General features: G+C 39.9%; 2 protein-coding genes and 1 long non-coding RNA gene across 3 annotated transcripts; 1 reads left to right on the forward strand and 2 right to left on the reverse strand.

Moving 5' to 3' along the window:
* Positions 1 to 1,066: 1,066 nt before the first annotated feature.
* Positions 1,067 to 8,159, reverse strand: LOC103376150 (EGF-like repeat and discoidin I-like domain-containing protein 3). The gene is given in 8 exon segments (XM_008306517.1): positions 1,067 to 1,186; positions 2,980 to 3,135; positions 3,218 to 3,347; positions 3,349 to 3,409; positions 4,166 to 4,310; positions 4,402 to 4,557; positions 7,109 to 7,169; positions 8,134 to 8,159. Coding segments are annotated over 8 exon segments (855 nt in total).
* A 130-nt stretch (positions 8,160 to 8,289) lies between these two features.
* On the reverse strand, positions 8,290 to 10,119 carry LOC103376148 (uncharacterized). Its single transcript, XR_521286.1, has 4 exons — positions 9,933 to 10,119; positions 8,853 to 9,057; positions 8,653 to 8,757; positions 8,290 to 8,494 (listed from the first exon to the last, which is right to left on the reverse strand). It is a non-coding gene; the product is annotated as an uncharacterized LOC103376148 (long non-coding RNA).
* A 1,143-nt stretch (positions 10,120 to 11,262) lies between these two features.
* LOC103376151 (hyaluronan and proteoglycan link protein 3-like) lies at positions 11,263 to 14,213 on the forward strand. The gene is made up of 2 exons (XM_008306518.1): positions 11,263 to 11,648; positions 13,927 to 14,213. The coding sequence occupies exons 1-2, from the start codon at positions 11,324 to 11,326 to the stop codon at positions 14,211 to 14,213; spliced, it is 612 nt and encodes a 203-aa protein (XP_008304740.1). The 5' UTR covers positions 11,263 to 11,323.
* Positions 14,214 to 15,884: the final 1,671 nt, after the last annotated feature.

Raw genomic sequence — 15,884 nt, forward strand, 5'->3', positions numbered from 1 at the left:
TGCCATGGCGCATCAAGGCAGTGATTAAGGCAAAGGGATTGACACATCTTTTTGAAAGTAACATAGTTTGATTGATTTGATGTTATCCTAATTTCTTTCTTTTTTTCTGTAAAAACTGAGAAGTAAATGGTGATTTGTTCACAGTATTCTAATTTTATAAAATCCTGTTTTCGTGGGTTTTATGAGCTGAAAGCCCAAATTATGTAAAAATAAACAAATAAATACTTGAAATCATTTAAATTGTGAGCCCTGAATCTACAATCTATGAAAGTTTAACTTTTTGAATCGAATTATGGAAATTAAACAACTTTTCCGTGATAATCTAATTTTTTGGAAAGGGTCTGTATATGTATCTTTCTACATATTTCACATTTGTGGTAAAAAGTTTTAAATTAGAATGAAATTTTATGTAAGAATGAAGCTGAAAAATGTGTCAAAATGTGTAAAAAAAAAAAAAAAACAACAACAAACAGACACAACATGAAGACCTTGCCCTACAATTTACTGGCTTCATCAGTGTGCTGCAGTACTACTTTGAAAGTTTTAATTTTCTACTCTTGGACATACTTTGTCTTTCTGAATGGTTGGAAATGCCAAAATATCCGCTGTATTGCACCGACCCTGCGTCATTATGCTAGTTTGTGCTTGAGTAACCAAACAGCAGTTGAATAATAGACAGAATAAGACACAGTGAGGATGATAGTGACGATGTTTTACCTCTGCAGATTGTTAAAACTACAAAATAAGAGCAGAGTTTGGATTCTTAAAGGGAACAAATCATTCAGACTAAGCAAATCTGTGCAAATTAGAAAAACAAAACAAAAAAAACAAAAAAAAAAACGCTTAAAGCATAGTTACTAAATAAGGGACTCTGTGAGCAATCAAAGCTGCAATTTCAAACAAATATATCAACATAAACATAAAAAAAACAACAAACATAAAAAAGTCACTAGTTAGTGCCACAAGTGTTAAACTCCAAGCTATGCAGCAAACATGAGCTCGGTGGATCCATTCTCTGCTGCAGTCGGAGGAGGTGGAGCTTTGATTATTGGTTATTGATGAGCTTCTAGTCATCACAGCCGAGCAGCTCCATGCATAGAGCGATGACACGGATATATTTAGCGTAGAATGGAGGCTCAAACAGATTCTTCTTGTGGGTGTTGTTGTCAATGTTTCCTTGGAAAAGCTGCAAATAAAAGTTGGGGTAAAATATTTAGTCACTGAGCAAAAGTATCATGCATTTTCCTTTACCCCTTTCAACACTAAGTAACTTTGCTTGAAATTCATGATCAGATATGATTTTAATTAATCACTAATAAATTCTTAAGTAGACTTCACATCATTACATATCTGGTATCAATCAAAAGTGAACAAGTTGACAGTTAAATATATATGGAAGTTTACTCTTGCCATATACACACAGGTAAAATACAAGTGTGAAAATGTAATAAGGTATAGCGGGCTATAGTGTTGAAAGGGTTAAGACAAAGTAGTGACCTGAATTAAATTTCCACTGGATGCAACCAAGCTGAATCGGCACAATTTCATGAATTTTGCTGATCTGAGGTATTCGCTCTTATTTTGAAACATTGTTCAGTTGTCGTTCCCTGTTGTTTTGGTAGTGTTTTTCAGGCTGGGTGGGGTTTTTGAACAGGAGAGGTCTCACACCTGAAGGTCATTACTAATCAGCACTGGATAAAGCCTGCCTCCACCTGTGTTCCAGCGCCAGTGGATTTACTCTCCCATCAGTGGTAATGGGCCTGCATGATTGCTTTGGAGTCTTGTGCTTACAGAAACTTGCTTTGTCTGACTTTTGCCTTTGTCTGCTTTTGCTACCAGAACCTCCCCGACAGACATATTCCCCAGCCCAGCCTCTGCAGCCGAGCTCCAGCCACAGCTGTTCAGCCTCCCTGTCACTTTTAGAACCTCTCCTGGACATCCGTCCATCACTTGGCTTCCCTCACGTGCTTCCTGGTGTCCCCTGTTCCCTGTTGCCTGAGTAAATCCCTCTTTTCTAACCACCTAACCCTTTTTTGCTGCTTTTTTGGATCTATATCTTGTGTAGTTTCCTAGCATGAATGTTCTGAACACCTGGGTGGAATGAGCAGCATCTTGCAAAAGCCTTGGGCAGATTGTTTACTCAAGGATCAGACAAGCCTAGACTTTTTTTTACTGAACTGTCTGTGCTAGAAGTTCAGGAAAAACATTAAAGCTTGTCTGACCTGTCAGTGAACAGAACAGGGAACTCACAGCGTGCATCCTCCTGGACTTGCACCCAACTTGTGGAGAATGCTCTTAAGTCGACAGAGAAAATGCAGGCGCTGGTGGATTCTGGCACAGACACTTGTGGCAGCTATTTGTATGACATGACCATATATGGCCCCTGAGCTATGATCTTGCCCTGGGGTCAACTAGCATCTCTTGCTGGAGTGAGTTCCTCTACGAATGTTTTTAAATGAAAAACAGACTGTTTGGCCCTGTCACTGTGTTAGATTATAATGATTTAAAAACTGGAGTAACTGATTTTGGATCAAGTACAATTCTGTCTTTGTGCTCATTACAGCTAGTGCCCTCTAAAATTTCCCTGCATTCCTCCTGATGATTTGTTTCAAAACGCTAACTTCATGTTGACAGTTTATCCTTATATTGTAGCTTACTAATGCACTAACACGTGTAAAATTGTTCAAATGTCTCTCAATAATTGTTCAGACCCAACACCCATAAAACCATAAACATGAAAAATGTACTTTGAACAGCAAAAAACAGTTTTGGTAACTAAAATGTGCTTAACTCTTACTCCACGTGCTCCTTCTCTTCACTGGGAGAGTATCATGGATACCTCTTCAAAAAGTTTTGGTAACATGACTAATTTCTTCTATAGTTTTCTAGAAACAAGGGGTGGCTTAACTAACCCACAGGCTCATCTTACCCCACTCTCCCCTACTATTATACATACTAAAATATTCATGTATGTCTGACCTTATCATTTTCGGTCTTGTCGTCCTTCACTGTACTCCATGACTCCCCATCATTGCTATAAGCAACTTTAAACACTGACACAAACTGGACCACCCCAAAGTCCTTTGCACCTTGAGTGATGATGCCTGTGAGGCGCTTTGTTTTCTCGAGATCAGCCTGGTTAAAAAAATAAAATAAAACTGATACTCTGTTTGACATTCAATCAATACTGACATCTGACCTCAAACGTTTCCCTCACCTGGATCCACTCTGAGCGGTTGTTGTGAGCAGGAGACCAGGCGTTTGTCTTCCTCGCCTTATCCAGTCGGGCAAACTGAGGGTGCCATGTGAAGGTGTCGATGCCCCACGTACGAAAAGTGCTGGAGGCTATCCAAGATGAGCCGAGACTTCATCCCCAGAGGCTCTGTGCAACCTGCCGTGTTTGAATAAACTGTGAATCCAAAGCAGACGGAAAGACGGAGGGAGGAAAAACCCAAAGCGAGAGAAAGAGAAAGAGCAGACAAAGAGGAGAAAAAGACAAGTGAGTTCACCCAAAGAAAAGAAGAATCAACTTCACTCAGCACTTGAAGAAATGAGCAACAAAGCATGTGACTGACTGAAATAAATTAACACCCACTGATGATCAAGTGGAAGGAAGAGAAAGAGGTGCACAGAGTAGAGGAACACATGCCATGGAGTGCATAGAGCTCAGTGCACATTAAATCTGTATATCTGGAAATGTTTAACTTGTTGTGATTGAAGAAGACACAGTTTGGAGGTGGAAAAAAACACAAATGTGTGTGTTTCTGTCTGACTGCTTAGAATTGCTGCTTTTATTGTTGCAGAGCGAGCGCTAACCCACAGGGTGCTGTTTATACTATACATTTTCTCTGTGGTCTGACCATGGCTAGATGTTGTGCAGTTGAAATAAACTCTCTGACTGTCATTTTGCCTGTCAGCAAGACCACAATAAGAAGACATCAAGACAGGAAAACCAGAAACAGAGGGAAAGGTAAACAAAAGAGACTCATCACTTTAATTTTGCATGTTTTTGTTGATCTGGCTCAAAGTGGAAAGGTCACCGAGGGCATAACTTGACTTGACTTGAACCTGAAATGGGTCATCCGTCTCTTTTTATTAATATCAAATTACTTTTGGTGCTTGCTGGGAGAGTTAAAGCTGTATCGGATGCTTTCTTTGTGTTTACCATTGAGTTCACAGCCCACCAGCTCCATGCGCAGCGTGCAGGCCCTGCGACAAACCACGGGGATGATGCGGATGTACTGGGCCACGATCGGAGGGTCAAAAAGGTTGGTTTTTGTGCTATCGTTGTCTGTGTTGCCCACAAAAACCTGCAACACACAAACATAGGCGATGAGGTGAGGGAACTGAAGGAAGGGAAGCTTTCTGTGCACATATATTTAATAGAAAAGAACGTCTAACCTTGTCCCTCCGCTGATTATCCCCTTTGTAAGAGACGTAACTGTTTCCGTCAAAGCTGCTCGCCACCTTGAAGGCTTTGATGTACTCAGCTGTGCCCATTCGACTGGCTCCCTGAGTGATGATGCCCGTCAGACGCATCTTCTTCTGCATGTTAATCTGCAATTAAAAAAAGGCTCCTTCATCAGTAAAAATCACTGTTTCTATTAGTTAGCCTCATGACTTTAAAGCAGGGGTATTCAATTAAAAGTCACTGAGGTCCAGTTTTTAAAATTTTCTCCAAGTAAAAGGTCTGAACCGAAGTCCAGTTTGTGTCTTGTAGCCTTCCCTTATGGCCACATTTTCATGGTTTCAACAATACTTATTGTCAATTTTCAGTGCAGGATGTGTTTAACTGAGTGCACAGTTAGCTCTTTTACATATACACGTGGACAAAATTGTTGGTACCCCTCGGTTAATGAAAGAAAAACCCACAACGGTCACAGAAATAACTTGAATCTGACAAAAGTAACAATGAATAAAAATTCTATGAAAATTAACCAATGAAACTCAGACATTGGATTTGAACTGTGGTTTAACAGAGTTATTAAAAAAACAACAAAAAAACAACAACAACAACTGGGGCTGCTTTGCTGCATCTGGCACAGGGTGTCTTGAATCTGTGCAGGGTACAATGAAATCTCAAGACTATCAAGGTATTCTAGAGAGAAATGTGCTGCCCAATGTCAGAAAGCTTGGTCTCAGTCACAGGTCATGGGTCTTACAACAGGATAATGACCCAAAACACACAGCGATAAACACCCAAGGATGACTAAGAGGAAAACATTGGACTATTCTGAAGTGGCCTTCTATGAGCCCAGATCTAAATCTTATTGAACATCTGTGGAAGGAGCTGAAACATGGCGTCTGGAGAAGGCACCCTTCAAACCTGAGACAACTGGAGCAGTCTGCTCATGAGGAGTGGACCACAATACCTGCTGAGAGGTGCAGAAGTCTCATTGACAGTTACAGAAATCGTTTGATTGCAGTGATCGTCTCAAAAGGTTGTGCAAGAAAATATTAAGTTAAGGGTACCATCATTTTTGTCCAGGCCTGTTCCATGAGTTTATTTTTTTTAATAATTCTGTAGAACCACGGTTCAAAAGCAATGTCTGATTTTCATTGGTTAGTTTTCATAGAATTTTTATTTATTACTTTTGTCAGATTCAAGTTATTTCTGTGACTATTGTGGGTTTTTCTTTCATTAACCGAGGGGTACCAACTATTTTGTCCAGTAGTCCCAGGCAAAACAAAAAACACAAACTGAGGCCTTTATTTTAGATTAGAGAAAACAAAAACCTCAGAATAAAATACATTGTAAAAAGTGCAAACAGAGCCAAATAACCCTTTTATCTCAAAGAGATCCCAGCCTAAAGAACTGAAGGCTTCCACTTCAAGTAAAAAAGTCAACATCCTCAGAAAACATTAAATCAAAGGTTTCGTTGCACGTTGCTGGGCAGTAAATGTGATGAGTCATGACAGATGTGCACACATCTTGCAGCTCGGTGACTGCATGCCTGCCTTCAGCTCGGACTTCAGGGGGTAACTTTGCTCAAACAGCTGTGCTTTGTTTCGTAGAGACGCTTTACGTTCCTACGTTTAAGTAACGCCACGTTTTCAGAGCACATGAGGCACACTGGAACTGCTTGACTGAAATGCCTTGTCCCCTCATTTTCCAAGCAGCGGGGTTTCATTCATTCATGCTCTGCTGTGTACACAGCGCAGACATGTCACTGTTCCCCGCCTCCCTATAAAGGGGCACACACTCTGCCAGACGTTCAGTCCTCACTTTATTCTGCTGCGCGACCTTTCTCCCCTGAACGCTACCACCGGCTCCGCTCCAGCTGTTTCTCCAGCTCTCACCGGACTCGGATTTTCCAGAGCCCAGAGAGTTTAGTTTCCCAGCCCTGTGAGTATCCGCGAACTGTGAATGTAGCTTTAGTTAACTATTGTATTGCACGAAAACTCAGCAAAATCGCCACAGTCACACACCAGGACTGCCGAAAAATCGAGAAGGTTATGTCTCCAGAGCCGGAGGGCTGCACATAGCTGTACTCTTCTTCTGAGGCTGTTTAAGTGCACCGCTTCTAGTTCGGGTGCGCGACGTAGTTTTAAAGGGTGATTTAACTCAAAATATACTTACAATTTAAAAAGTTTTATTTAAGAAGAGTATTTTTAAACAAACAAGTTAAGATTTTAAAGGTTTATTCCACCCAAAATGCTAATTATTACAAATATAATGATAATTCCTTGGTTGCTAAAACTTGCATTTGGACAAACTGTGTATTTAACATATTTGTGTTATTATCAGGTAAAATATTAATGGATCACATGTTGTGGACTTTGTGGGCACTAGATGTCAAACAGGAAAGTGTGGAAGGTTGGAAAGAGGCGATGCACAATGACAACTCTGGAGCCAGATATTTATTTACATTTGTTTTACAACATTAAAGCAAAAATAAAAGCTCATGCATGCACGCGTGCACACACAAATTAGCTCCCCCTGCGACATCTCTGCTCTCACTCCCTCCTGAGAGACACACAGAGACAGACATTAACATGCATGAGTAGACACAGCATTGATATATCTGATAAACATCTTTCTTAGGAAAAACTATTTATTTGTAACATTTCATGATTTCATGCCGATGGTGAAGTGAGCACGACCTACCGACTGAATTGTCTCCCTTCTTTCTTTAATTCTTTCTCCAAGCCTCTGGAAAATTCCTCCACTTCACTGAAATAATCAACAGACAAAAATATCTCTGTAGGGTCAACAGGAACACTTAAAAACGGTTCATTCATTAACACTAGTACTCCTTCATTCAGGTGATTACTGCTCATATTAGGGTAAAGTTAAGATTTTGTGCATTGTGCAATCTAAAAAAGTACATCCTTTACCCTGACCTTTAATTGCAAACTGGACCACATAAGTACATCTGCTCAGCCTCCTGGAAGGACAGATCTTCCTGCACAGACAGGCCATATATGATAGCCTACCTGAAGAAAATATTTCATGTTTAAACGACATAATTTAACTATACCATTTTACAGCAGAGAAGGTTATGTAAGACAGTACACACACAAGCAGAGCCTTGAAAGGCATGCTATTCATTTAGCAGTTCGCCAAAAGCGCATTATTACATGGCTAAACCTACCTCTGGAAATAAAAAACCACAGATGAACTGAACCTCATCTGTGAAGCTCAGTTTTGTTGGTGTTCTGTGCAGCAGAACCTTTAGATATGCGAAAAGCCTGTCTTGTTGCGCTTCACTGTCCAGGTTTCAATGTAACTACCAGATGTTCTACTGACAGGGTACTGATCCACTAAAATTAATGTACACATTTTGTTAAGGATTTTCGTACCCCTCTGTTTTAAAACGCTCCATAAGAAAAAGACACCACCACTTCCAGATTAATGGTATGTCCATCTGAAAGCAGCGTGATAGTGCCAAGAAGACTTATGAGTTCAAAATGTATCCTTTCTTGCATAGTATATTGCAGTGACAGAAACATTTGGAAAGAGCAATTTCTTCTTTGTTTTAAGGTTTTTTAAAACTAACCTCCTGGAATTCAAATCCCTGGTTTGTGACAGTGGAAAGCGCAAACTGTAGCAGAGAGGATGGGAAATAAAGCATTTTATTTTCAGTGTTGACAGAAGCTTGCGTAAACTCAGTTTAAAAAAAGTGACCTTACCATAAGCATAAAAATCCCACAGTCATTTCCGTACATCTGGCGTGGCAGGCCCTAAAATTGATTTAAAAAGATGAGATTAGAGACATAACTGAAAGCTACTGACTTCTCCATCACATGATGACTTCTGTATGAAGTAAATAGTATATGAAGTAAATAGTAGGGGCAACAGTAATATTTTTTTTGAAGTAGCTAATTATACATCTTTAGTCACCACAATATCATGCCCAGTCTTCTCAGTCCAGTTCCCAGGATTAATTTGCTGAGCAAGATCTCTGCTTTCTGCTCTCTGCAAGATTTTTGCCAATCCATGGTGCCCAAAAATGAAAAGTTGGCAGAACTGCAAATGGATTGTTTTGGTGACCTTTGGATATATGAAAATAAAACTATGTCAATACATGTTAGAGTTGAAATTAGCTGGCATACTGAAAAATGTAAACATGTTATGGAACATTCTGGTTATGCTGATATGTTCATCTCTATTCTCAGTCATTGACAAATTTACGAAGTATTCATTATTACTTGTTGCAAATCCTCGGCCAATCCTTTCCATTGAAAGTGCCTCCCAAAAAAGTCCAATGTCAACCTCGCCATTAAAGCCTTCTGGGGGTTGTGGAAGGTCACTTACTAAAGAAATAATGTGAAAATATTACACAAAATGTTAATTCAGAGAGAAATCCAGTCTGTAATTAACACTGTCTATTCTATGAAAGCATCTTTACCTCGCAAATGGAAGGCTCCCTTTTTGTGGAGGTCCATGATGACCACTGGTGGATGATCACCACATGTCACACATGAATATTCATAGTAATGGCCTGTCAGGGCTTCAAAGTGAAGATACCCATGGAGGACTGTATCAGCAGATGGGTATTGTACTCCTGTGGTCAGTTCCAAATATTTGACCACTCGGCTCACTGCAGTATGGACCTAAAGAGGAAACATAATGATAAACTACATGTACTGTAAACATTTATTTGTGCGTTTCTGCATATAACAAAATTAATAATCCACTCAGAAAGTAGTCTTAAGTTTTTTTTAGACGTTCTTGATGAGTCATGGTGAAAATTGTGAGTTTTTAATCAAAAGGCGTTTCTGTGGCGGTGCAGTAAATTCCAACGTCTTGCCATGACAACTGAAGTATTTCTGCCTCACCTGCATATGATGGAATCTGCCCTGAATTTTAGATGCTGGACAAAAGTCCGGGTCTGACTCGCCATGACATACACAAACTACCTCTGCTTTTTGTAACTTACTAGTTGAACACATTTCTCTCTTCAGATTTCAGGAGTTCACAGAGAGCATCAAAGATTTTTTCTTACATCCAGGGTGATGGCTCTCTGCGAAACCTTGACTTTGGTCTTGGTTTCTCTGGCCCTCTTGACCCAGACATCGGCTAACCTCGATTTCCCCAACAGCAACAGAGAAAGTACACACAGTGTCAGGTAAATAGATGTTTACTTTGGTGTATTTCATCTGACTGCAGGTCATGTTTTTTTATCATAATATTTGTAAGGTTTTAGGCTGCATTCGTGGATGTAAAGTTTATACATTTTACTATGTTTTCAGCGATTTGAAGCTCCATGTGGACTCTGCTCAGCTGTCAGTGTTTGCAGTCAGAGGTGGTAATGCCATTCATGTATATATATATATATATATATATATATATATATATATACACACACACACACACACACACACACACATTATATACATATATTTATCAGTCCTGCTCCAAACATGGCTTAAATTTCAGTTTTGTGTCACACCTATATTATATCAATGGTGTGGAAAAGACTTCTTACACATGTGCATTCTTGCTCATAGCTCCTCCAGGAAACCTCCTCGATCCTCAAGATGCATTTTAGGAATTGAGATGTTCTTTGTCGTGGCGCACCAAGACTGATTTAGAGCTCATGGCCTGGATGACAGAATAGAAGAGGAGGCTAAAATTAGTGAAATGAGTTGAGTCTTTGTGGAGAGTACAAGCTGGACAGGTCACCAGTCCATCACAGAGTCAACACAAAGGTGTCTCACTTTTAGTCAATTCAGAACTAACCTAACTTACAGAACCAGTGAAAAGTTTGAACACACCTTCTCATTCAGTAGTTTTTATTTATTTTAAATTCTGCATTGTAGATTAATACTGAAGACATCAAATCCATGAAAGAACACATATGGAATTATGCAGTCAACAAAAAAGTGCTGAACAAACCAGAATATTTTTAATATTTTAGATTCTTTAAAGTAGCTCCTTTTTGCTTTGATGACAGCTTTGCACAGTCATGGCATTCTCTCAATCAGCTTCATGAACAGGATGGTTTTGAAATAACAGGTTGGCTCTTTCAAGAGTCAATTTGTGGAATTACTTGCTTCTTAATGTGTTGAGACCTTCAGTCGTGTTGTGCAGAGGCAGGGTTAGTACACAGTGGATAGCCCTATATGACTACTGTTGTAATCCATAGTATGGCAAGAACCACTGAACTCAGTAAAGACAAATGACAGTCCATCATTACTTTAAGACATGAAAGTCAGTCAATCCGAAAATTTACTTTGAATGTATCCTCAAGTGTAGTTGCAAAAACCATCAAACTCTTTGATGAAACTGGCTCTCATGAGGACTGACCCAGGAAAGAAAGCCCAAGTACTTTACGAGTTACCTCTGCTGCAGAGGATAAGTTCATTAGAGTTACCAGCCTCAGAAACCACAAAGTAACAGCACCTCAGATTAGAGCCCACATAAATTCTTCACAGAGTTTAAGTAGCAGACAAATCTCAACATCTACTGTTCAGAGGAGATGTGATGGTGTGATGGTGCTTTGCTGGTGACGCCATTGGTGATTTATTCAAAATTCAAAGGACACTTTACCAGCATGGCTCCCACAGCATTCTGCAGTGCCATCCCATCCCATCTGGTTTGCCCTTACTGGGACCATGTTTGGGATGACCTTGTTTTTCAACAAGCCTGTGACCCACTGCACCAACACTTCTTCATTTAAGTGATGATTTGATTGAGCAGGGCTTCTAGTAATCTGGCGTGATTGTGTTGAGTCTGGCTGCAGCCAGTTGTCAGTACAGTTTGGTAGTTTTTGGGGGGTTTTGACCACTTTTTCACACAGGTCCACTTGGTAACTGTTTTGCTTCGATGCATAAAGGTTTCATTAAAAATGTGTATTTTCTGTGATAGTACATTTTGATGTCTCATGATCTCCTCCACCCAGGTGTGGTGTTTCCCTATCAGCACCCTCGTGGTCGTTACCAACTGAGTTTCATGGAAGCTAAGCAGGCCTGCGAGGAGCAGGATTCCACACTGGCCACTCCCGAACAGCTCATCCAGGCTTGGAAAGAGGGTCTGGACTGTTGCAATGCAGGCTGGCTGGCTGATGGGACAGTCCGGTTCCCCATCAACCAACCCAGAGTGACCTGTGGGGGGCCCAACCTTCTGCCAGGAGTCCGGAGCTATGGTAGTAAAGACAAGAAACGTCTCTATGATGGCTTCTGCTTCTCCTCTGCACTCAAAGGTGAGGTTCTGCGAGATCAACTATGTCACAAGCTCAAAATCTAAGACAGGCCTTTGTTACAGCAGAAAGCATGAAAAGCACAGATGTTCATAATACCTTGAACACCTGCACTACTCAGGTGTCCCAGTAAACACTCACTGTGAGCCAGGATCCTGAAAACAAAGCAGCTAAATGATATTCAGCATTATTAATTTCATTATTTTCACCTGTCCTTTTTGTAACTGCAACTTGTCAGAAATTATTTCTGTGAAAAACAGATACATACACAATCACATTTAGAAAAAGTTGACTTCGTTTTCATGTAATTTCATATCCAAATGTCACCACTCTGATCTGAACCCATCCTTGCCCAGAAGGATATCTTCTGTCACCTCTCTTGAAAAAAATGCTGTCAATGTAAATCATGCCAGCAGTGCTAAACTAAACTGACTTAAATAGTGAACAATTTTATACATAGAGTCTGTGACCCATCTGCACGAAACCGGTCGCATTGCGCCTGACTGTATTTGACAGCGATATGGGGCGTAATATTCTGTAATATTATATGTTACCTACATGTAGAAAACAACTAAATGGGCCGATCTAAGTAATAAGCCCATAATCAATATTTTATCATGTGTTAATGTAATTCCGGCTGTATCTTGGATATAGCTCAAGATGCAATGTGGCTGATTTCGTGCAGATGGGTCACATATATGTTAATTATAATTAGTCTAAGAAATCTAATTCAAACAAATTTACTGTGTAATTGCTGAAAATTGTCATATACATCACAGGACTTTGGCAGTAAAAGTTATAAGATATGCATAAAAGTCTAGCCTCCATTCTTTTTAAATTCTGCTTTGAAACTCCAAAAGCTCAGTACCTGGAGAATACCAAAAATTCATTGACTGTCTCTACTCAGAGTTTAGTTGGTCCCAGTTTTAAGACCTTTCTACCTTGTGATCTAACATAAAAGCACAATTTTGTATTAATCTGGCAGTGGGGCAATTTGCAATGTTACAGCAACAAAGGGGGTAATGCAAACATATAGGGAACATCAATGGAAAATAAAAAATACACATGAAATATACCTAAGTACTGTTGATACTGTGCAGATTCTTGCATATGTGGAAATTCAGATATTGCAGGTATACCTCTGGATGTGGAAAATAACAATATTGCACATATTTGTATTTTGGCTTTTTTGCGCATCCCCACCTGCTACATATGCCTGTCGAATTTCATAGCTGTAGGTGACACGCAGTCCCTGTGGTACTCTGTTCACATTTTCTAGGGGGCTCTGTGGAGTCATTTTCCCACTGCCCAAGTCCCCTATAATAATATAATATATTTTCGCCGGTTCTGATGTCCATGCAAATTTTCATAAGTTTAAATATGTTTAGGTTCTCACAAATGTGTTTCAAAATCCATCCATCCATCCATCATCTATACACCGCTTAATCCTCATTTGGGTCGCGGGGGGCTGGAGCCTATCCCAGCTGACTCAGGGTGAAGGCAGGGGACACCCTGGACAGGTCACCAGTCTATCACAGGGCCACACTTAGAGACAGACAACCAAGCTCACTCACATTCACACCTACAGACAATTTAGAATCACTAATTAACATCATATTTTTGGACTGAGTGGGAGGAAGCCGGAGAACTCGGAGAAAACCCACGCTGCACGGAGAGAACATGCAAACTGCACACAGAAAGATCGTGGGTGTCCTCACCGGGACGTGAACAGGCGACCTTCTTGCTGAGAGGCAACGGTGCTGACCACTGTTCAGCCACCTTGCAGCCCCACATTTCAAAAATAATAATAATAATAATAATAATAATAAATAATAATGTCATCCTCGCCGTAGGATTGTCGGCCTTCACGTCGGGGTGTGGCAGAAAAAAAGAATAAAAAGGGTTTGTTTTGACTGAACAACAATAGTCATACTCATAGCAGTTCCAGTAGGGTCCTACGAACTGTAGTGCTCGAATAATAACAAACCCAAAGGTTTCAAGAGGTTCCTTGCACTGTTAGTGCTTGGACCCTAATGAGAAATTGCACAGTTTCTTTAAGTAGAAGATTTTGCACAGTTTCTTGTATATGCAGAAGAAATTAATATTGTTAAGTGTTATTAAATGTGCAAAATATTCATAATGCACATGTTTATAAAGTCTATGTAAAAATAGCTACCATATGAAAACATCTCATAACAGAATACGAGAAGTAATTAGTGCTGAACTTCACTATACTATAAAGAGATCTCTAAAGGGTCACAATAAATGTGTTTTTTTACAGGGAAAGTCTACTCTTTTCAGCCCAAAGGAAAGATGAACCAGACTGAGGCTCAGCAGGCTTGTCAGAGCGATGGTGCGCAGATCGCCACAGTTGGACAGCTCTACGCTGCCTGGTGGCTCGCAGGTTTGAACGGCTGCAAAGCTGGCTGGCTGGCTGATGGAAGTGTTCGGCGTCTCATCACTTTGCCCAGCAGAAAGTGTGGTTCCTCTAAGCCGGGGATTCGCAGCCTTGGCTTCCCACCCCCTGAGCGCAAGTATGGAGTCTACTGCTACAAGTTAGATGATTAATGAAGCTAGAGCCCCACCGCGCACCACAATTTGATGAGAGGAATAATAAGGGGTTACGCTATAAAATGACCTGACTGGTTTATTAACACTGTAAAAACTTTTACCCAGCCTCAGGGTAAAGGACAACTAGTGAAGGAAAAAAAAAAAAAAAAAAGTTCTGTGTGTTAGGAGATAAAAATCGGGAGGTCACCATGAAGAATGCCATCTTCTTCAAATGTGTGGTTTTTCCACAGAATTGGCACTTTATGACCCTTATCAAGTTTTGGTTGAGGTGGGAGACGTCCTGTGGTCGCCAAGCGGGCCGTGAGTGGTCATTTTGCAGTAAAGCGCCGATCTGCAGATGTTCCACTCAGGTGTGAGTTTTGGATCAGCTGCTTTCTGAAATGGTTGTGTACCAAATTTACAGCTGTGGGAAAGGATTCTCTTTGTGTTGCTCTGGAATGTCCTGCTACTCAGTCCACTACACTGGATATCATATTGTCATTACACAATTATCATGGCCAAAAACAACTCATTCATGATTATTGTTGTGATGTCTCCAGAAAATGTAAAAAATAAGTAATCAAAGTTATTATTAACTTATTTTTATTTACTATGTGTTTTCCCCCCTTTTCTGGCAAATGTCTTAACCTCAAAATACCAGTTTAGGGAAGTGGAAAGAAAATCTGTTACCATAACAGTACTGTATGTAATTAATGTCATCTAATGACTAGCACTGGGTAATTGATTTATTTATTTATTATTATCACATGCATTGTTAATCTAACAATGTTACGTTTTTCAAGTGTCATACATATCCAACACTCCTGTTGTTGCTGCTATGACAATATTTCATTGTGTTTTAATAGTATATTAGTATATTCTGCGCTTTTCTCATCTGTAGCAGAAAGCCAGGTATTTACTGTACTGTGACGTTTTATCGGTATTTACAGTGTAAGCTTCTGATACTGTCAAATGATAAAGGTCACGCAAATAAAAGCTAGGAAGTGGTAGGTGTTGGTGGATCAAGTTTTGTCTACCCAATGTCTTTGCATTCCAATAAAATTAATTTAAAAAGATCTATATCTGTGTCTCTGCTCATATCACAAATCCATAAAAACACATCTTAACCATGCCTCATTAATCAGTGTTCAGCCTAAAAGTACACAACATGGTTTAAAGCAATCAATCTCAGAATTATATTTCGATGGAAAAACAATTTGAAATATTCAACACATAGGGGAGAGCAGGGTAAGATGAGCCAATTTTTACTTATGTTGTCCTGGAGGTTAGGAAAAACGACACAGAAATAGAATGACAACATATACCTGTATTTCAGGATGTCTCCTATCAGATGAAATTATCAGAATGCATCTCTGACAAAGTTGCCCAAAATAATGACTTCTCAAAAAAAGTGCTCCTGTGGCTCAACTTGCCCCAGGTTAGGCGTAAGTTGAACCAAGTAAGTGGGTAAGTTCAGCCATCTGGGGGTAAACTGACCATCTGAGTTTTAAAATGCAAACCTGAGTATATTGTGCACACAGTTTTAACAGTTTTGAACTTGTGAGAATATACCACCAGTTAGTTTCCAAACAAACCATCAGTTAGTTTCATAACTATTTAGCCATTTAATCAAAACAACTATTCAATATTCCAACTGTCAAGGTTGCAGGGGAATAGTCAGAGGTGATC

Source organism: Stegastes partitus, unplaced genomic scaffold (genome assembly GCF_000690725.1).
Source record: "Stegastes partitus isolate 25-593 unplaced genomic scaffold, Stegastes_partitus-1.0.2 Scaffold3683, whole genome shotgun sequence".
In the NCBI taxonomy this organism is placed as follows: domain Eukaryota; kingdom Metazoa; phylum Chordata; class Actinopteri; family Pomacentridae; genus Stegastes; species Stegastes partitus.